The following is a 22500-nucleotide window of genomic DNA, read 5'->3' as shown; positions in this document are numbered from 1 at the left end:
AATCAATGAATAAAAACGTGGTAAAATAAAGTGAAAAAATATGGGGGGTGGGGGGTGGGGGGGGTGGAAGAGCGCTTTTCTCTCAATCGCTCTTCCCTGGTAAAAACAAAGGCGAAATGAAATGAAACAAAGCGGGAGATGAAAGGAAGAGACGGATAGAACGGATGTTTTTGTTTTTAAAAAGAAAGAAAACTGGAACAGGAGCAGACAGCACACACCGGAGGAAGTGCTGGGGCAGGGGAGGGGAAGAGGAAGAAGAAGGAGGGGGACGACGACGAGAGGGAAGACTTGGGTGACAGGACTGAGATGGCGTTGAACGATTGATAGGAGGAAGGGGAGGAGGAGGGAGGGAGAGAGAGAGAGAGAGAGAGAGAGATGAAGGGGTGAAGTGCCTGATAGACCGTCGTTGGCCTGGACTTCTGGGCGATGACACGGTCAGCGGAAGCAGTCACAGAATATCACACTGGCATCACCTGCCAACGCTGCCCTGCGCCCGCCTGTCAAGCCTGCCACACACCAGTCGACACCCACACACACACACACGCACACACACACACACACACACACACGCACACACACACACGCACACACACAGTGAATACATCCACAATGGATACACATGGTTTGATACTGTCAATCTCTCTTTCCTTTTCTCTCCTTCTCTCTCTCCTGCAGCCCACAGATCCCGTGGGCCCCTAGTAGACAGAAATTAGATTCCTCCCAGATCAGGGCCTGGCTGTATGAGTGGAAGCCTGCACGGCTGCACAGCTGTAGTGCTGTACAGCTGTATGACTGTATGACTGTATGGCTGTGTGCTTGTATGGCTGTATGCCTGTATGGCTGTATGCCTGTTTGGCTGTACGGCTGTATGCCTGTATGGCTGTACGGCTATATGGCTGTCTGCCTGTATGGCTGTACAGCTGTACGGCTGTGACGGCTGCATGGCTGCATGCCTCTATGTCTGTGTGCCTGTATGGCTGTATGCTTGAGTGGCTGTATGCCTTCGTGGCTGTATTGCTGTATGCCTTTATGGCTGTATGGCTGTACAGCTGTATGGCTGTATGCCTTTATGCCTCTATGGCTGTACAGCTGTATGGCTGTATGCCTTTATGCCTCTATGGCTGTACAGCTGTATGGCTGTATGCCTTTATGCCTCTATGGCTGTACAGCTGTATGGCTGTATGCCTTTATGACTGTATGGCCTTATGCCTTTATGGCTGTATGGCTATATGCTTGTATAGCTGTATGCTTGTATGGCTGTATGCCTATATGGCAGTATGCCTGTATGGCTGTATGGCTGTATGCTTGTATGGCTATACGGCTGTATGTCTTCATGGCTATATGGCTGTGCAGGAGTTTTGGCTATACGGCCTGTAAGGCTGTACGGCTGTAGGGCTGCATGGTTGTACAGCTGTAAGGCTGCATGGTTGTACAGCTGCACGGCTGTGCAGGGCTGTATGGATTTCCCTATAATGACTTTCTCAAGCAGATTGAGTTTTCTTTTGGAAAACAGACAGACAACAGCTTGCATCAGCAGAGAGTGCGCCTGCCACTCTGCATTCTGCCTGGCTGGCATTTTCCCTCCACCTCAACGTCATTCCTGTCCATAGACACCTTTGAAAGAGCAAGTTTCAAAGATAATTTAAGAAAAAAATGTACCCCTCAAGTGGGTTGCTCTCCACTTAGAGATAAAAAGTCATTGTTATTCAGGCAGTGAGGGATTAGGGCTGTAGGGCTGATTTTGAACAGTGTGATATAAATTAATAGTTGGCTCCTAAGTGCCGCTGGGAGCTGTATGGTGTTGGGCTTACGGAAGCATTGTATGTGTGTGCGTGTGTGCGTGGGTGCGTGCGTGTTGTACGGAGGATGCTGGAATTTGGGGTTTGGGGTTTTTCTCCTTTCGCCAAAAGCACACGGACAGGCAGCAGTGCTGGAACGGTTCTGCCTCCACTGTCACCGCTTATGCTTAACGTGATTAGATATGATCGTTTCATGACCACAAACGCTTCATGAAACATCTGGCAGTTCCAGGTTTCGGTCTCAAAATGACTTGTGCCTAGTCCATCTGACCTCCCTTTTTCCAGGGCACCGTGGTCAGCTGCACCGCGCAACGTTTCCTATGGCTTCTACGGCCTTACTTGTTGCAGATTTGAAAGACAGTGTTGCCATACAGTGTCCTGGTAGCCAGGACTGTCAAGATCATGACTTTTTTAGTCAACGATTAACACGATTGTCACGCAAATAATTGCAATTAACAATTACACATTCTCCCTTTTTCATTTTATGCCATGAGCATCGTATACACCTAAAATAATGTAAAAATAAATTCAATTGAACATTCGAACATAAAAATTAGACGGATGGAAAATCAATTAATTAACATTTTGTTTTGCTCAAATAATTGCAATCCGGCGGTTATGTAATAATGTAACAGCTCTACCGGTGGCTTCAATCCAATGTGGGGCTTTCCTTTGTTTTCATTTGTGCTACAGGACTTCAATTCATTTAAAGTCATGGTCGTATTAGAGCAACATGTACTCATCTTCCCCCAAATCCCACGCTGCGGAGGGAGAGGATTTGGCAGAGTTTCCAAAGGAATGGCACGTTTAAAAAACAAAGCAGCGACGTGCGTTGCCGAACTACGGGGGATAATCTGATTCTCCTCGCTGGGAAATCCAGGACAATCCAGAATTAACCCTTAAAAATACAGCTGTGGACAATTGTATAATCCCAGAAATCCCTTTATATGTTTCACAAAGATTGACAAATGTATTTTAAATGGAATAAAATACAACCTCACACCCTCTGTCGTAATTTTTGCATTACAAATAACAAAGGCGAAAATTGGTTCGGGGAAAATCTGACAAGTGAATGATAAAAAGCTAATTAGTTCCAAAAAAGGACAGACAACCATAAGCAAAAAAAATAAAAATAAAATAGCTTTATTAGAGCAGGAAGGCTTTAAAATTGTTTGAATCCTATGTTTTTCGTTTTTTTTTATCATTTTGTCCAGCACTTAACACACTATAGTTTGAATGTACACACGGCAACAATCTGTTTTCACGATTTAAAGCCAACCAAGTGCAATGTTGGGCTGAGTCGATACTTTTATGACCATGTTATATAGCCTTTATATCTTGGAATCAGTGGAGCACTCCGAAAAAAAAAGAAATTATGCTGGGCAGAAAGAATGGAATCATCACACTCCTGGCATCCTGTAGATATACGGGAGGGTTCCTATCTGCAGAGCCATGGGAGTGGAGGACGAGGCCGGAGAGCGCAGGTGTCTGTTGTTTATCCTGCAAACAGGAGGCCTCCTGCGCAGTAAGTCTGTCTTCCCACCTCGTTCCTTGCCTCTGTTTGACCGCGATCCCCAAGGCTCCTTGCCGGTGTCGGCGCGTCGCCGATCTTTAGACCGCCTCCGTCGCGCCGACATGGAACTGAACTTTGTATTTGAAAGACGCTCCTCGCATTCCCCCGGTCGACGTCAGGGTTTTCCGGCGGCTCTCTTAATTGTGTTTGCGCTCGCCGCGGCGGCAGGGGGAGACTGCGCTGGGACTTGGTTCGGCGTCCGCGCTGCAAATATCAGGGCGAGGGCCGACTGATATTTGTCTAACGGAGACCAAATCCAGAATTTGGAGAAATAAGTGAAAGGTCTCGTTGTTCCGGGTTCCAATATGTAACAAGGAAACGTCGTGAGGTATAACTTTAGTACGGTGTACACAGAATGACGTGGCCTGGTGGGCATCCATGCATTTTCTTTACCTGTTTTTGGTCGACCAAAAGCAGGACTGACCTCCATCGGCAGCAGCCACTCACACCGTGGGCTCTTTGTTATTCATCTTCTTTTAACCATTTACTGGATGTTCTCTACGGGACAGACAGTCGGTGAAAACCAGCCTCCAATTCCTCGTTATCCTCACGACGCCGAACCTGCCCGTCTTTGCAAAGGGGAGGAAACTCATCGAAACCATCGACAGAAATCCACCTCGATAGATGCGTCATACAACCCCGGTGCTGGTGCTGCTAGGCAAAAATACCACCCGCTGTGCGGTGTTTGTAGTGAATTAACTATATAATCCACCAGCTCACACCCTCCTGTGGCTGCCTGAGACTGGATCGATACGTTCCCCAGCCGCTTGACCATTTTATACCTCATATTATGTCTTGTTTTAGCTCGTACAGCTTTAACACAGGGAAGAAAAATCGCGTTCCCAGAAGTCGACACTCGTTCGACTCTCCCGTAATGTTAAGTCATCTTAGAAAAAGGCATTGCATTACTTTAACAGATGAAGTTGTGTACTGCGCATTCCAGCATTGGAGATGAAGTGCATGAGGTCACTCGAGGCCATTCTCATTCGAATGATTGTGAGTGCTCCTGGCGTAACACACCACTCTGTTGTTGAGTGGAATTAATACAGCATTCCAAGATTTAAATTGTTTGACATCAGGAAAATAACAACTTAGCATATTCAGTGGAACGGTAAGTGGTATCTACGTGGTGACACATGTATTCAACCGATTGTTTCAACTTCAATTCATCTTTTACTTTTGGAAACGTTGAGCATAGGGAATGGAACACACAGGGTAGAGTGGCAAGGTGATAAAAGGTGACTTGATTATATTGACTTGACTTAACTTGAATTGACTTGATTTCACTGGGATTTTATACCGTTCGTTATTTTGTGTCTCGCTGAAGTTGTTTTTCATTGAGTGTTTTATTGGAAGTACAATGAACCGGACGGAGATGGAGCCAATTTGAGATCAGCATTCTTAAGAATTACAGCCCGGTTCAAGTCTCCAATGGAAGGAAGTGCCGTGTGCCATGCAGCTCAATCAAGCAAACATCGCCCTGACATCTAACCATTGGTTAATAATAGCACCGGATCACAGTCAATTTATTCAGCCGCCGAGTGCCTTTATGCCTTTTCAGCAAGAATTTATGGGTTAAGGTCGTGGTTGATGGCTCTTCTAAGAATGCCCATTTCAAAGAAGAATGATGTTTTGAATTGATCTGAATGCTACAGTAGTGTGGGTGTGTGTGCGTGCGTGCGTGCGTGCCTGACTGAGTGAGTGAGTGAGTGAATAGGGAAATAGGGTCGACACTCTGGAGGCTACACCCATCACCCTAGCTGCAGTGAGTCTCAGTGATGGTTGTCAAGTCGTTCCTTAACCTTGGTACAATGATTACCAGGGGTTCTGTGGGAGCCGCTCGCGACGCAAAAGCCTGAACCGCCATTATGTTTTTAATAATGAAGTCGCGATCCCATCCAGCAATCCATGGGGGTGGATTACACCGCAAACCCCAGAAATCCATGCAAAATGGCAATGTTCTTTTTTTTTTTTAAACATTCGGGTTCTAGTGCCATCTTTAAATCAAAGTTTGCCTTCTTCTGATCGACTGATTTGTTTTATTTTCCCTTGTTTTTTCATCCGAGGGCGCTGTTCTTTTTTGTGAATGTTCATCATATCGACCGTCGAGTGTCCGCAACTGCATTATCAAATCCGCTGCAGCCGCCTTTCACGCCTTGCCGGGAAAGGCGGACCCCGCCACCAACAATCGTATCAGAATTATAGAAGAGCGACGTACATAACTCAAATACTGTACATTGACTGGCTGTTTGTTATAAAGTGGCAGCTAAACAAAGTGTCAAACATGGGATCTTTCGACAAAAAACGGATTGCCACTTCAAAGACGCTGTTTTTGCTCAGGCAGGAAAGGAACGGAAACCCATTTTTTCCCCCTCACAAACAGGCGAGCACACCCCTCCCTGACCCAAATTTGCTTGTGCAGGATCTGTGTCAACGCCGCCGGCCTGCGGGCTGTTTGTCGGTGTGAGTGTTTTTGCCTACACATTTTGTCCCTAAATTACACCTTTCCCCTTAATCATATGGTCTAGAGAAATATCAACTCCCAGTTGACAGCTGACTGGGCTGTTTATCTTCCAAGTGTCAACCCCGAGGGCCTCCCCCGTCCTGCGCTCATTTACCACGGCCGGGATTGACAGCAGCACTCTGGGCGTTCCTCTGCTCCCCGACAGTGTTTTTGCGAGCAATTGTAGTTTTTCTACGAATTATATAACTGTGCTATCAAAATTCAAGCCATCAACTGGAATCATCTCAGTGGGCCCCCCCCCAAAACTTCTTGCGCTGGCCCTCCAGCGAATACAGGGTTTGGGCCTCGGCTGGTCGCCCATTATCTCAGATGCAACTCTTCTGCGTTTGCGCTGTCAAACACAAAAGAAAGACTCCGTAAAGGATCCAAGTTGGGGGGTTTTATTCGTTTTGGGTTTTTTTATAGCTGTATTTCTCTCAGGCTAAACGCATCCGACCTGTGTTGAGAGTTGGTTACGCAGAAGAGAGGAGAATGGACATCTTTTATTAAAAGGATGTGGGTAGAGTAGTGTAGAGCGAAGCGTTGCCTCCACCCAGGCTGTCTGGGTTTATGTGCCTCATGTCACGCTGCTCTGAGCCGCTTTATGACTCCATGGCCCTGAAATAGAGGTTTACATCAGCAGAGACCTCCCTCTCCCACTAAACCATCACACAGACAGTCATTTAGTTATGATTGCTGGGAGCCCCATGATCAATTTGTGTGTCGTGGCCTAAGTGACACGTGGGCTGCGGGGGCGGAAGTGCGTTTGTGTGTTTCTGTGTGTGTGTGTGTGTGTGTGTGTGTGTGTGTGTGTGTGTGTGTGTGTGTGTGTGTGTGTGTGTTTGATATTAAATAAGAAAAACTGCTCTCAATTACATTTTTCTATCTCTTTCTCTTTCTTTTGTGTTTCTCCCTCTCTCTCCCTCGCCCTCCCCCTCTCAGGATAATTTCCCTGCTGGGAATCCAGAGCGCCTCCAGGACCTGAAGTCCACCGTTGATTTGCTGACCAGCATCACCTTCTTTAGGATGAAGGTGTGTGTGTGTGTGTGTGTGTGTGTGTGTGTGTGTGTGTGTGTGTGTGTGTGTGTGTGTGTGTGTGTGTGTGTGGGTGTGTATGTGTGTGTGTGTGTGTGTGTGTGTGTGTGTGTGTGTGTGTGTGCATGCTTTAATGCAGATAAAGGATGCAAGGGAGTATCACACAACTCCCTATTGACCACCCCACATAGCGACCCCTATGGACTGTAGGTAGTTATCTCTGTGTAGTGAATATAAAAATAAAAAAAAGGTAAGCGATAAAACTGAATCCATTTGAAAAAACAATTATGCACAACAACATTTTAATACCCACATATTCTCCGTTCTCCGTGTAAATGATATATGCGTTTTTATTTCACCCCCGAGTCGGTGATGCTAACACTCTCCTCTGTCAAGATGTTAAAATTGCGTTTAGATTCATTCTAAGTGCTTGGCTTTTAATTAAAATCAAACAAAAAAAAACAAAAAACCTTAAGTGATTCCTTTCATTAAGAAACAGAGGTAGTTCTGTTTTTATTACGAATTCACGGACACGATCGAATGAACAAAAGCTTTTTACTGACTGTTCGTATATTGACCTTGTATTTTACTCCATAATGAGATTGTTTACACGTGGTACTGATTGCTCCATCTTCCTCACAAAATCCAAAATATTCTCACCGAGGATTTATGGTTGTGTGAAGCCCTCGCTGTTCTCATTGTTGTTGTTTTCCATGCTGGCCACCATCCACCCCGCTTGCGTTTGGTTCGGACAGAACAGATGAGGGGGGATCTGAGGCGTGGCTGGAAACGATGGTCGGAAGGCTGGAAGCGGGCGGGGCCAGGCCAGCTCGGCTCTTCCTGTAGGCGGGATAGGCGGCCGCCACCCCGAGGCGCGATAAGGAGAGGGAGCAATGGGGGCACATTCTGCGCACCTGTCTCCCTCTCCGACGGGACAGACGATGGGCGCGCTAGAGATGGAAGATGTGGGTATGGGACAAATGCAATAACAAAAAAAAAAAAAGACTACTCGACTCGAAGAATCTCAGTCAACTGAGGGGTTTATTACCGATGAGTCGACTTGTTGACATTCAGGGGACAGCCCTATTATTTTTTATTTACGTTTCCATATTGAACGAAACAAAAAAAGTCACACATGGCAGCTTAGGCCCCCCCTCCTTCCGTGCTTTCCATGAAGACGTTTCTGACTTTTTTCTTCCCCCAGCTCGCCGGATCAGCAACCTCTCTGCGTTCCGGCAGCTCCTGATTTTACAAATTAAGCACTGCCGCGGGTTCATGTTGCGGCTCCACTTCCGCAACGAGATACTCACATTTCCACGCCTGCTTCACCTCTCGGATCCCACTCGTGTGAGTCATGTGAATCACAGACTCGCGTACCGTTCAGTGAGGCAGGATATATTTTTCATTCAAATGTATTTTTTAGTCTCTTTTTTCCTCCGGCGAGGAAATAGAGTGATGGCGTCGAGGAGGTCATGTCCAGACTGCGGACACCGCCTCGGTCCTGCACCGCGCGCCTGGGTTGGCACCACGGCCAGGCGGCGCTCCTGGAAGACGCCATGGAGTGCCCGGCCTGCACTCAGCTCTCCCTGAACACAGTCAGGAGGTGGGCTGGCTCAAGGAGGACGCCGACGGATGAGCGATGCTGGAGGACGAGCCCCCTCCCCCAGCTAGCACTAGCGCAGGAGCTGGTCCCCTTCACGCCCCCACTCCTAGTGCGAGGAGGAGTGGTGGAGGAATCCTGAGTTACATCCTGAAGGAACCGCAGTGGGGGATATGCTTCAGGGTCCAGCCTCCGGCCAAGCCCCAGCCCTTTCGTCGGCCCCCCAAGGCTGCTGGAGGTTTCTCAGTTTGCGGAAAAAAAGTTGGACCTCCCCATCGCGGCAGTCCTGGACACAGCTGTGTCCATGCTGAACGGGCAATTTTCAGAGGCAGTAGATGTGCAGCGGAGGTGAAGCCGCACTTGAAGGGGACTTCAGTCCGCGTCCGCTTATTTCTCCCCAGAGCTCCCAGAGGCAGCGGAAGCCCAGAACGCGTTCTGCCCCACCAGCCAAGCGCAGGAGCAGCAGCGGCAGCCACGCCCCCAGGACCGCTTCTGGTCCCGTGTGAAGCCGAAGCAGAGCCCCGTCGCCACGGCGAGCACATGAACCTCGGAGGAAACAGGGGCAGGATGACTGTCCCATCCCTCCGAAGCGTTCCTTTCGCCACGTAACAGAAAGCGGCCGGAAAGCACACGTTTACCGTAAAAAAACACACCCAGACCAATTGCCCGCCTAGGTGCCCTTATGGCTATTCCATAAATCACATGCCCATTCCCCACCGTAGGAGTGCAGCAGGCTCCTGTTATAAACGCTGGCCTGACATGCACAAACCCCCACAGAACCACAAAGCACTGTTTGAACCCAATCACAGATTCAACAATAAAATGCAGAACGGAGGTGCAAAACTCATAAACCCCGGTACAACAAGCTGATGGATCCGGAAACGGTCACCGAGGGCTCCATCATGGCTCCATCACCCAGTTCACCCGTCCCCCCGCCCACTTCAGGGGAAAGATCCAATCGGTGATCCCAGACGGTCAAGCAGAGGTTCTCGTGAGAGAAATAAATTCTCTGCCGGAAAAGGGAGCAATACAGAGCATCCTGGGTAGAGTGGGAGACGCTATAACGCTAGGACGCTATAACGATACTTGGGCCCGATCCTGGACCTGTGGATGTTGTACAAGCATCTGACTAAAATTAAATTCCTGATGCTTACCACAAATCAATTGGTGTGATTTATTCAACCAAACAATGGGTTTGTGAAATTAGATCTGAAAGACGCATACTTTCACATCTCCATTTATCCAAGGTACAGGAAGTAACTATTTTCTACCTTTCAGGGGAGAGCCTACGAGTCTGTTGTGCTCCTGTTCATCTCCAGCCCCACCAACGGGTCTTCACGAAATGTGTGGAAGCAGGGTTAGCACTGCTATGCCAGCAGGGGCTCAAAGTGTACAAGTGTACCTGGACAACTGTCTTGTCTGCAGCGACGAGCGATATATATATATACACAGTATATACTATATATTATTATAAGATATATATTTTACATATATTTCCATGATGGTCCACCTATCCCCAGTCAGGGCTCAGGCCATCAATTCACGTGCGTCACAGTTCAGACCCGCACTGTCAGTGACATCACTTTTGTGTCTAAAAAACTACTGGGCATGATGGTGTCAGCGCCACTGCTCCTCGACATGCTGCGAGCCAGGGCGTTCCAAGGGTGGTAGGCGACCAAGCATTTCCACCCAGTGAAGGACAAGCACCACAGGGGGACAGTGTCACCGAGGTGCAAGACAGTGTTGTCAGAGTGGAGAAGTGCATGGTTCCTTTATGTGGGATCCGCACCGGGGAGCATTTTGTATCACTCCCCTATCCCACTGATGCATCCACCACAGGGTGGGGAGCCATCGACAATGGCCCAACAGCCAATGGGCGGTGGACGATAACACAGGTGAAGCGGCACATAAACATGTCAGAGCTGCACACTGTGCTATTAGTTCTTCAGCACTTCCTGCCAGCCCTCAAGACAGCACGTCAGCAATAGCATACATCAATCGCCAAGGCGGGGTCCAGTCCCTCCCGTGTCAGATGGCAAACCATTACTGCTGTAGGGAGAGCAGAACCCCCCCTTTTCTCTTGGCAGTCCACATCCCTGGCTCCCTCAACCATGGGGCAGACCTATTGTCCAGGGAGAACCCCCGGGCAGCAGACTGGCGGTTTTGCCCCCAGGTGGTGGTGGAGAACTGGAGGCAGTTCAGCAGGGCAAAAGTGGACCTGTTTGTATTGCGAGAGACAACACAGTTCCCGTTATGATTCTCCCTAGGGTGGGGACTAGCCACCGTTGGGGACTTTGGTCTAAAGCACCCCTCTACGCTTTCCCCCTGTGGCACTCAGTCGGTCATCCGGTGCTTGACAGGGTGCGGGAGGACAACCTGGTATGGCCCCTAATTGGCCCAGCTGTAACCGCAGTAAGTGTCGCCGGAGGTGGAGCTCCCACGAAGGACCCACCCTCATGTCGCACAGATTGGCGAACCGCCAACTGTGACGTGCCAGGGGACCCTCCGCGCTGCCAGTACTTACTGAGATGGCCATATTTTTGCCCAGTGGGGATACGCCCCCGCCAACTGCTGGAAAGGGGCTGCTGCTCCTACAAGTCATGCCCTGTTCCTCCGTGCCCTGTCCCCGTTCCTCCAAATAAAACAACTAAAAATACACGGATTTTAGTTGCTTTATTTGGAGGAATGGGGTATGACAATCGGGGTACACAGAGAGACGTGTTCCCGTCCATGTTGTCGGCACGGATGACTCACGCATATAAAAATATATTTATGATTCCCCTTATTAATAATTCCTCATTGAAATGTTATCCATGTGCATTTTGTTAGCTTGTATCTGGTTTATCCTATTATTGTAATTCACACTGACTGAAAAAACAAACAAACAAAACCAAAAACTGCTCGACTTGAAGAATCTCATTCAACTGATGGGTTTCCAACTGATGATTCGAATTGTTGACTTTCAGGGGTCAGCCCTACATGCTTCCTAACACTTCTTTCACCCCGGAGGTCATTACCACTCAGGACTTTAAGCATGGGAGCCCGTTGTTTGTTTGCTTAGTTGTCCAACCAAGGGTAAGGCCCTGTCCAAGGAGCGGTTGGCTCATTAGCTGGTGGAAGCCATAGACTTGGCCTCTAGGATGGAGCCTGTCATTAGAGGCCCCTAAGGGCCTGTGCGCACACTCCACCAGGGGAGTTTCTTCCTCTTGGGCCCTCTTAAGGGGGCACAGGTGCGGGATATATGTCGGGCAGCGTCTTCAAGCTCGCCTCATACATTTGTGTGTTTTCACATGTTGGACGTTAATTGGTCTGCTCTGCCCATTTTTCCCCACACGTCCACTGACATGTCTGGGAGCGACACTCCAGTGGGGGGTACGTTATTACGTGAACCTCCCTATGTGATCACCATACTATGGTATGGATGGTATGGCCCCATGAGTAATAGGTCGTAGTCTATGGGATAGGGAATGTTTGGGTTGCATAGGCAACCACGGTTCCCTGAGTAGAGGACCAGGTGCATTACTGATCTGGTGCCTCCTCGGTCATGTTTATTATGTTTGAGGCTGTGCTTTGGGATTTCATTTCATTGAGGTTTAATTTCTATTTTGCAATAAAATAACAATCTTAACCCACATTCTCGCACGGCACTGATTGCCCTTTGAGTCAATATGGAATCGATCAGTCGGAGCTGGATCGATGCATCTTTACACCCCTAATAATCACAGGCACACCACATCAGCATCAAAGTGCTTTAGAGCAAGACATGGAGCTTGTACCTACTCACGGGCTGCTCTGATTTATAATTTAACATCAACGCAGCGAGTGGTCGTCCATTTGATACGTCTGATCGACAGGATGCACCAGCCACAGAAGTCTCCCACTATGTGAGACGGACATGAGAAGATGTACGGCTGTTTTCCCTCATGGTCAATACCGGCCATGTCCGACCACAATACTGAACATGAAATCAAGATTGACTTCGAGATCTTTTCATTTAAGGGGGGGGGGGTCAATTCATGCCACTAAACTATGAGAGTGGCCTCGTTCAACAGCACTGGACTAGAAAGAATATGGGCATTGATTCCTTTATACCCACATCAATGAAAGTAATCATTTGTCAACACTCGTTCCCCTCGATTCCTACACTGGGAGTTGTGTGCAAGGATCTGCCGATATGAATCGGTTTGTGGTTGCGTGTGGGATTTCATACATTTTGCACATTTTCATCTGTCAACGGTGAAATCGCAAGACAAAATTCCACCATTACCGTTCGAATGCTATCTTCAATGTTGTAATAATATTCGTACCAAAAAGGTAGTACCCTGGACTTGGCACGTTTATTCACATATTTGTTCGAGTGTGAACGAAATGCACTCAAATGGAAGACAAAAATGATCAGAAGGGATGTAATACTGGATTTAGAAACAACGATCATGAAAATAAGAATTCAGCTGAAGATTCGGGTGATGTGCAGGTAAACACTACATAAAGGTGACATGTTCGCTCTCTGCTCCCTCCATGGCCATTTGCTTTCCCCCTCTTGCTTTGCTAGTTGTCATGCCTGCACGAGAGTATCTTTCCTCGGGCAGGAACTGCGGTACGGGACTGGAGCTCTGAGCTGGAACTAAGATGGCAGTTGTGAGCAAGGATTAAAAAGCATCAGTCTGGGTTGCCAAAGCCTTCGCTCAACGCATTTTTTACACACTGAGCAGCACCGTATACAACCACATACATCATACTCTATAGGATGCACACGTAAAGCCTGCCTGTGCACATATCAGATATTGTGTACATATTAAATGCATGTCAATTCTTTGTCATGTGTTTTGAAATGTGTGTAATGTCATTATTGTACAATTACCAGCTCAGGGTTTTTGATGGCGGAAATTATATAGACATTGAGGAGGAAATGCATTTGAAGTGCAGTGTTTTATTACATTGTTCTACAACTTGCCATGCGATATTTTAACCAGAGTGCAACACAGCACCATTCATACGTATGTTTTATGAATCTGGAGTAGGATATTCAAAGTCTTACTCCAGGTGCCAAGTCCTTTCCTTTGGGCTATACCGTTTATTACAGTGATTCCGTTTTTATGAGTGTATGCTTTTGGTCACTTATGTGCTGGTGCGCGCGTCTGTGTGTGTGTGTGTGTGTGTGTGTGTGTGTGTGTGTGTGTGTGTGTGTGTGTGTGTGTGTGTGTGTGTGTGTGTGTGTGTGCGTGTGTGTGTGTGTGTGTGTGTGTGTGTGGTTTCTAGGTCCAAGAGCTGCAGAGTCCACCCAGGGCCAGCATGGTGGTGAAGGACTGCGTGAGAGCTTGTCTCGACTCCACGTACAAATACATCTTTGACAACTGTCACGAGCTGTACAACCAACTGCTGGACCAGGTAAACTGCTGAACCCGTTCGTCACCATCAGCGCCTCGTAAGACACGGGGACTTTCTTCAAACAAACACAATGTCTTTTTTATGACGAATCGAATTGAAAATTGTATTCGCGTCATGGTTCATCCGTTTAACGCGGGTTGGAATTGTGTCAAATCTGTTTGAAGCAGAGGTATATTTCCCACTCAATGTGAGGAGTGAGTTTTGCTTCGGAACTGTATGAAATATATTACATATCGGATTGTCTAATTTGGACGGAGCACCAAATGGAGAGCTTTTTGTTTATGTCTGTTGGCCTGATTCAAAGAGTAATTTGGACCCCGGCTTTGAGCCCCACTCCACCCACTGCAACCCATCCATCAGCAGAGGGCGAGCCCCGCTTACTATGTGTAACGCCGATTTGATCAAGTTTGTAAAGAAATGTTAATGTTACGACCGTGATTGATGTGCTCGTAGCTGTTTAACGAGAGACCGCACAGCGTGGAAGTGGGAGCACAGGTCATTTTCTTTCTTTGACTGAGGGATAATTGCCAATTCTAGTGCGCTGCAGCAAAGTTGACACAGCGGGACGAACCAATCATCAAAGTCAAACTCTCCCGTGTCAGAGTCTGCGGTCACATTTGTTTTCCCGAGCAAATCTCAGTATTTCCATGTGCCCGCTCAGGCTCGTTCATCTGCGTAAAATAAACCGGCAACAGGTGGCGGCGGCTGATTACTCACCGCTTCCTTCCTTCCATCCTTTTTTCTTCCCGGAGGAGGAGGCGGAGAGCGTCCTCCCCACCGCGGGTCATAATGCCGTTTTTTGGGGAGGGGTTGTAATGAGGGGCGCGTCGCTCCAAAGTTGCATGATAAAGCTCTTTTTGTTTAAACAGCCTGAGGGGTTGTAAGTAATTACCCAAAAAGGAGAGATAGATACTTTGGCTAATTACATCTCCGTCCAGAGCAGTTACCCGGCAGACAGCCTCTCCATCACCATGCGCGCTGCCGCGGAAGGTCAAGACGTCATACCCTCCAACCCCGCGCACACACACACGCGCACACACACACACACTCACACACACGCACGCACACACACCCTTTCCCCACCACCATTGTGGCTCACGATTGCTTTCTTCTTCTTAAGCACGGTAGCCTTTGATGTGTGTATTGCGTTTGACTTCTCGGATTCACCGCGCTACACCACGGACTCACCGTGCGGCCAAAGCCGGCGGCGGCGTGTACAACATGACAGCGAAGCTCTCAAAATCTTAGCCTGGCTAAGAGGGGGGGGGGGACTCACAGGAAAATATACAGCTTAATGTTACTCTAAAATCCAGGCAAAAAAAGCGAATTGGCCATTACTGGTGGAATCTGAGGAATATTTTACATTTCAGAGACGAGGGAACTCTTGGACATGCCGAGAATTGATGAGAAGCTGATTAAGCTCTAATCCTCATTTCTCCAACGCAGGGAATCCAAGTGATGAACGATAAACATAATGCAGCCGCTGCTCTGAGGAGCCATGCCGAGCAATGTTGTCCCCCTCCCTCCTCCTCCTCCACCTCCCTCCTCCTCCACCTCCCTCCTCCTCCTCCCCCATGTTGGAGCTGGTGGGACTCTACATGGAGCGCTGGGCTCAGCTGCAGGTTTGGAGCCCACGAGTGTGTTGTTGAGTGTAAAGAGACGCCCGGCAACTTAATCACCTCTAACAATGTGTTGGCGTCCACAGGAGAGGAATGGAGATGAGCAGCGGCGCTGCAGCGGGACACAACCAGCATCTTATTTATATAGGGATGACACAACCTTCACTGTCCTTCAACACACACAGACACACACACACACACACACACACACACACACACACACACACACCCACGCACACTCACATGCACACGCGCACACACACACACACACACACACACACACACACACACACACACACACACACATATCGTATATGTATGTATGTATGTATGTATGCATAAATACAGATAGCATACGCCCTCCTGCATACTAGTCATAGAAAGACACAAACACCCACACACATACATACTGTGTGCACACACACTCTCACACACACACACACACACACACACACACACACACACACACACACACACACACACACACACACACATACACACACACACACACACACATACTATATCTATGTACGTATGTAGGCATACTGTGTAAACAGACAGCGAACGCCCAGTCACATACTAGTCATACACACACACACACACACACACACACACACACACACACACACACACACACACACACACACACACACACACACACACACACACATACTGTGCACACACACGTAGAGCCGACATGACCAATGCACACTGACACAGTCAGATACACTCATACAAGTAACCATCCAAAGACACACGCCACACTCACACAAACACACTCACACACACACACACATACACACACACACACACACACACACACACACACACACACACACACATTTAAGTGGCTGGTATTTTGCATAGCCTCCTGCACCTCCTGCTGAGACAATTTTTCCATTATTCATACTTCATTTTCACAGCCTGAAGTCCACGGCTACAAAGTATTCCTTGCAAGGATTCCAGGAGCGATTATCTCCGCGGTGTGTTCACCACAGTCCCAGCATCACTCTCTACTTGTTTTGTTTTTTAATTATGGGATCGGATCCAAATGGCTTCCAGGCCTGCTTTTGGCTAGCTGTTACAGTAGATATATGAGCATTTGGTGAATTGTATTACTGATAACTTTCCATCTTAATCATCTTAACACTATACTACATTCCAACACATTGCTTCCACAGCTAAAACCCTCTGATTATTACAATCATTGTTGAATTCAATGTTAAAATTCATGATCAAATATGAATTAAAATAACAAGAAATTAAAATTGCACTTCACAATCCACAGTGACCATCATGAAATTGCATTACAATTGACGGTTGTCATAAAAATAATTGCGATTAACAATTTAATTGCCATAACTGCAATAGGTAAACATGCAATAATACATGTCTACCAATATCAATAGAGCCATTTATTGGCACTCAAGATAGAAAATAGAAAATAGAAAAATAGAAAAATGGGAAGACTGTTCATTTGCCGCAACTCACTTTATTCACATTCACTATTTATTGCAACATTTCTAACATGGCCTTCCTGTTCCCCTTACATTTGGATGTAAACACATGGTTCTAGAATCTCGCAATATCGCAATCTCAAACAGTTGCAATCGGGCGTTTATGTAATAACAGCCACTGAAGGTCTGAACACTGAAGGTCCATGGGCAGCGGCGTGTTGTTACGGCTCAACCTTTCAACTCAGAATCCAAACAATACGACCTTAAAGTTGGAGGATTCCGCGGTGAATGGAGTCACTGTGCAGCTGCAGCCATGGCGGGGTGCGCCGGTCCCCAGGCATTGAATTATCTCGTCTCTCCCGCCGCGTCACATCCATGACACTCTGTTTGCTGCTGCGTGACGCGCCTCGCTGCGTAATCGCCAAAACATAAATCCATCGCACTGGCTGTATGGTGTGCCCGCTTGTTTTCCCCAAGTTCTTTGAATTGATTACATTCTAAAGCCATTGTTGAGGATAAATTGCCTCGTGTGCCGCTCCCATTTTCCCCAGCCGACCCTCCCACCTCCCTTCCCTCCCGACGTCTCCACTCCGCTGCACCAAAATCATTACGCCCAAAGTTGTTAAATAATTCAACTCAAATTATTCAATACAAGATAGGGACATGCTTCATTTTGCCACCATTCTCTATTAATCAGAAATACATTCGGCACCTTTCAGTCGCAACACGGCCCGGCAGAGCGTGCACCCGGTGTACTCTGTGATGAGAGCGAATGCGTCTCCACAGGCCACTGTGCGGTACGAGAACACGCTTGGCCATTTATAGAGGTGTTGACGTAAACAGGTGTGTGTGTGTGTGTGTGTGTGTGTGTGTGTGTGTGTGTGTGTGTGTGTGTGTGTGTGTGTGTGTGTGTGAGTGTGTGCGTGTGTGTGTGTGCGTGCCTGCGTGCGTATGTGTGTGTGTGCATCTGTGAGTGTGTGGTTGCGTCCGTGCACGCATGCGTGTGTGTCTGTGTGTGTGTAGGTATTCTGTGTCTTTTATGCAGTGTTGGAATCTCCCGGTTGCTTTGTGTGGCCTCGTGGACACTCGGAGAGGCTCTTCCTTGGGTGTGATCTTGGCCTTGCTATCTTTTGTTATTCATTACTCTCCCCCTCTGCGATGCCTTCCTCGGCGGCTGCGACACTACACTCGCGATGACAGGCGCTCAGCCTGTCGTTACCCGGTGTGGGATGAACAGATGGCAGGCGGAAGACAATTAGTGTTTCACAAAAATCCCTGTTCGCTGCAAGACGGCGGTGAGATTTCTGTCACGGTTTTGGATAGCGCCGCTGCCGTTATTTCGAATGAAGATGAATAATCATCTTTTTTTTTTTTCTTTTATTAATGGGACATGGTGTGGCTGTTGTGTGTTTTATGCAAAGTCCCAAATTCTGGCGTCAGAGGAAAGCGTTTGGACAATGTGTTGAAAGGGGTGATGTTTGCTTTTTATACTGATTTGACAGCCATGAATCTTGGTGCCCTGGGTACAGTTTCACCCGAGATAAGATTAATAAAACATGGCATTCAGTCGTTTCATTCAACAGGATTTTTAAACTTGGTATTCAATTTTATTTTTTTTGGCAAGCAGCGTCCCTTGTCCCTCGTTATTAATTCAACACAAAAGAAATAATTTTTCTCCGATATATATAAAATATAGAATATATATAAAAAGGCAATGAAGACCCCTGGGGGTCCCCGGGGGCCACATGTTGAGAACCGCTGGCCTAGTGCAGCATCCCCCTAACCCTATTTTATCTTTTTTCCTTTCCACATTCATACATTTGGTCCTTTCCCTGTCTCACTTTGTCTCCCCCTGGTCTTCAAATCAACTTATTTTTCTACTCATAGAAAATTGCATTTCCTTCCTCCTATACTCTATCTGCTTCTGTAACCTCCACATTTTCCTGACAGTATCCATTTTTCTCTACCTGTTATTATTGTGTTTCTCCCCCAGGCAAGAAAGCAGGATATCCCCCGTGAGGAGCAGGGTCCCTCCATAAAGAATCTGGACTTCTGGCCAAAGCTAATAACCCTCATGGTTACGGTGATCGACGAGGACCGCACCGCCTACACGCCTGTCATTAACCAGTGGGTATCCATTTATTAATCAGATTAATCAGCATCATGTGGATTCAGCGCGTTCAGCACATTCAGAGCGTTGGCATGCACATTAATATTCCAGACAGGGTGTTGTCTGCCGTCTGCCTACTCGATTTGAGCTGCAATGGAAAGAATCTTTCCTGATTAATTAACTTGCGGTGGCTATTTTGATGTGCTCTCCCAAAAAAACCCCCAAAAAACGGTAATTGAGAAGGGAGAGCCGTCCGACTATAATCGACAGCCGCCATAACTCTGATATGATCTTGATGATTATATGATCCCCAAATGAACCGTGCTATGGTGTTTATTATCTGCAAGTTCAGAATCAGAATCATGGTGGGTTAGTGTCCTACGCTGGTTAGAGTCTGAAGAAAGGAGTTTGTTCCCATCTTTCTAACACAAAGCAGTTAAATATTGGATAAACAGTATACCTTTCATCCTCATTTCTATTTGTTCAACAAGGTGTAACCTATTTGTGACACGAACGGAATTAAGTTAAGCACGACTGTCGGGGCAGGAGTGTCTCGTGCCAAAACCTGTTAGGACGTGCTGGCTGTTGCTCGTGCTGTTTTCAAATTCCGACCTAATTTGCTTGGGTATTTACTGGGATTAGGACCGAAGGATATGGATGATTTTCTTTTATCCAAATATTTGCATGTTCACGGCATTAGTAAGATTCACAGAGAATTACAGAATGGTAGAATGTTATTCCCGATTGGACTTATTACAGGCTAATTCAATTATGCAAAAGGCTGCAGTTTTTTAGGTGCCTTTTTTGGTCGAAATATTAATCTGAATTAATGGTCATGAAAAAATAATGAAAAATCTCAAATAGCCTGCCCAACATTTGGCTTCTGAATTCAGAAGCAGGGTGTGCAGCGGCACGTGCCTTGCCTGGGTCCAGGCCTTTGACTCCGCCCACTCCACCGCCCTGACTGACTCTTCTGGTTCGGCATCATGGCATGAAACAGCGGTTTCTCGCTTGAAACAACAATCTGTCCAGTGAGCGCCGCGGTGGGACTGACGGTTAGCCAATCGGCGCCACGGAGAGGGGCTAACGCCGTAAGTCAAGCTGTGCGCCGCCCGGAAGCACGGAGGAGTAATGACACCAATGGCGACTGACAAGATGGACGCCGCTATCGAGGCTGTTCTAAATCGATTAAAAGTACAAATTACTTTGAAATCCGAACAGCACTCGACTTTACTTTTTTCGTTTTATTTCACTGTATGTTGGCATTGCCACGGATCAGCGTCCACTTAAAATGATGGTCTCTAGCGTTTACCTACCAAAATGGGTTAGAGCGGAGGCAATGTCAGACTGAAGATGGAAACGGAGTAAAACGACTTGACAATTCTGTGCGATAACAGGCAAGCACGTGGCAGCTGCAACACAGCCGGCGGCGTCCCGAAAAGCAAAAAAAAAATGTCTGCGAGACGAGGTCCGGATACGGATGAACAAAAAATAATAACTTTGTCTGGTCCTTAATTATGTAACAGTGCAGTGAGTTTGTCTATAAAGAGTTTGGGAGGAGGGGAGTCCTGAGGTGTTTTTCATCTGGGAGAGGATGCGCGAGTCCTGCTCCCTGCAGTCGGTGACGAAAATCAAACACAACTCGTGACCCGAGGAAACATTACCTGAAAGATTTGAGACTCGAAAGAATTAACAAGAAGCGTTTTTTTTCTCTCTCTCTCTCTCTCTCTCTACCTCCCTCTCCCTCTCTCTCTCTCTCTCTGCCTATGGTTATTGTTACTTCTCTTGTTGATTTACGATGCTTATTAAGCCTTTGTTTATGCCCAGAGCTCTTCCTCCTTCACTCTCTACTTCCACGTTCGCCTGGTCAAGCTCCGGAGTACCGGTGGATCTGTCATGTCTGTCTGGGCCCCCGAAAGGCCCACGAGTCGTCTTGTTTCCCCTGAATAATGGGCGCCGTAGCGAGCGGAACATGTTAGATTGTTTATTTTCCTTCGGCAGCTCCGTTGCCGGGGATGCGCAGGGCTCTGACCTTGAAATTCTCTTGCCGCGGGCTTTAAAATGTCTGTAGACGGAGTGATTGAATTTCTGAAATGGAGGGTGCAGTCAGATGTCTTCGAGCGCAAACTTAAAAACCCTGAAGGATAACACAATAAAGCTCAAGGGCTTATTGTTTTCTGGCAACAAAACTGGCCATTATTAACCTCATCAGCATGTACGGCAGGTTGTGCCAAAATAACAAAAGCACATGGAACAAGACGGTGGAGGGAGGCAGACACAGATTGTGGTAGACGGTGATAGAAGCACCCTTCTTCTGTCCGGCTGAGGAATTATATCACCTTCCCGTGCTGCCGCTGGAAGAGAAGTAGGAGACAATATGTCTCAAAAGGGGAGAGAAGATAAGACTTCTCTGTTTTCGTTGTGGAAACAGATTATTTTCCACCACTGGAACCTAAAAGACAAGTGTGCCAGCGTGCGTGTACGTGCATGTGCATCGGGCGGGCGGGGCCTCCCGGCCGAGCTGATGATTACCGTCAGACGAATGTCGTCGAGAGAATACGGCTGGCGCTGGGAGCAGTTCCAGGTTGAATGACCCCCAGCCAAGTCACAGTCCCTCCATTTATAAAAGTCCCCCTATCACCTTCTGAACACAGGGATAATTAAATGCACATTTGAGGTTTGACTGGAAATCCATAAACATTCAAAATAGCAATTTACTCTTCAAATGGGTTGCCACCCTCTTGGACATAGCTATCTTTCTTTTCTGCCCATTCGCTGTGTTACGCTCACTTACACTGCCCCCCGGTTCTCAGTGCCCTGCCGTGACCCCATTCCGCCCCCAAATACATACATTTATTGGAAACGAGGTGGGGATCATTGGATCATCCGATCCGCAGGGCTCATCTTCTCGTGCATCTGTTAACACATTCGGGAGAGAATCAGCGCGGCGGCACCATCAGGCTGCTCGGCCGGGCGTGATATTATGCGGAAATGAGTCTGATTGGAATCCCTTTTTCGATTTTCGCTAGGTTTCCGCAGGAGCTGAATATGGGCAAAGTCAGCGCTGAGATCATGTGGAACCTCTTCGCCCTGGACATGAAGTACGCCATGGAAGGTCAGTGTGCCCTGCTGGTCAGGCTGCCATATGCTGGCCTGCGTCCACGGGTGCGTGTGTTGGTCGCTTGCGTGCTTGTGTCAGGGGGTCAGCGAACGGTGGCAGGAGTGTAGGGAGACAATCCCCGGCCGCAGAGGTCACGAGCTGAATCCCCAGAAGAGCCATGCGTCCTTGAGCAACACTCAGGACCTCTCTCTGCTCCTAAGCGCAAGCCGCTGTGTGTGTGAACAGCTTGTGTAAAGCAAAATCCTTCTCAAAAACGGACTGCATTTAAAGTCTATAGTTGTAGAGTGGCAAGGAA

The 22500-nt window shown here is 47.6% G+C and overlaps 1 protein-coding gene across 1 annotated transcript in view; it reads left to right on the top strand.

Annotated features, from left to right (window-relative positions):
* unc13c (unc-13 homolog C (C. elegans)) overlaps positions 1-22500 on the top strand; it is a gene marked incomplete at both ends in the record, with an annotated part of 116851 nt that overhangs the window by 50592 nt on the left and 43759 nt on the right. Inside the window, 4 exons of the mRNA XM_079997408.1 lie at positions 6818-6907; positions 13770-13898; positions 18968-19101; positions 22114-22199. Of these exons, the coding sequence (XP_079853534.1) occupies positions 6818-6907; positions 13770-13898; positions 18968-19101; positions 22114-22199 (439 nt within the window). The remainder of the gene's footprint in view (positions 1-6817; positions 6908-13769; positions 13899-18967; positions 19102-22113; positions 22200-22500) is intronic.

Source organism: Zeus faber, assembly GCF_960531495.2.
Source record: "Zeus faber genome assembly, chromosome: 3".
Lineage (NCBI taxonomy): Eukaryota > Metazoa > Chordata > Actinopteri > Zeiformes > Zeidae > Zeus > Zeus faber.
This window is presented reverse-complemented; position numbering and strand designations above follow the sequence as displayed.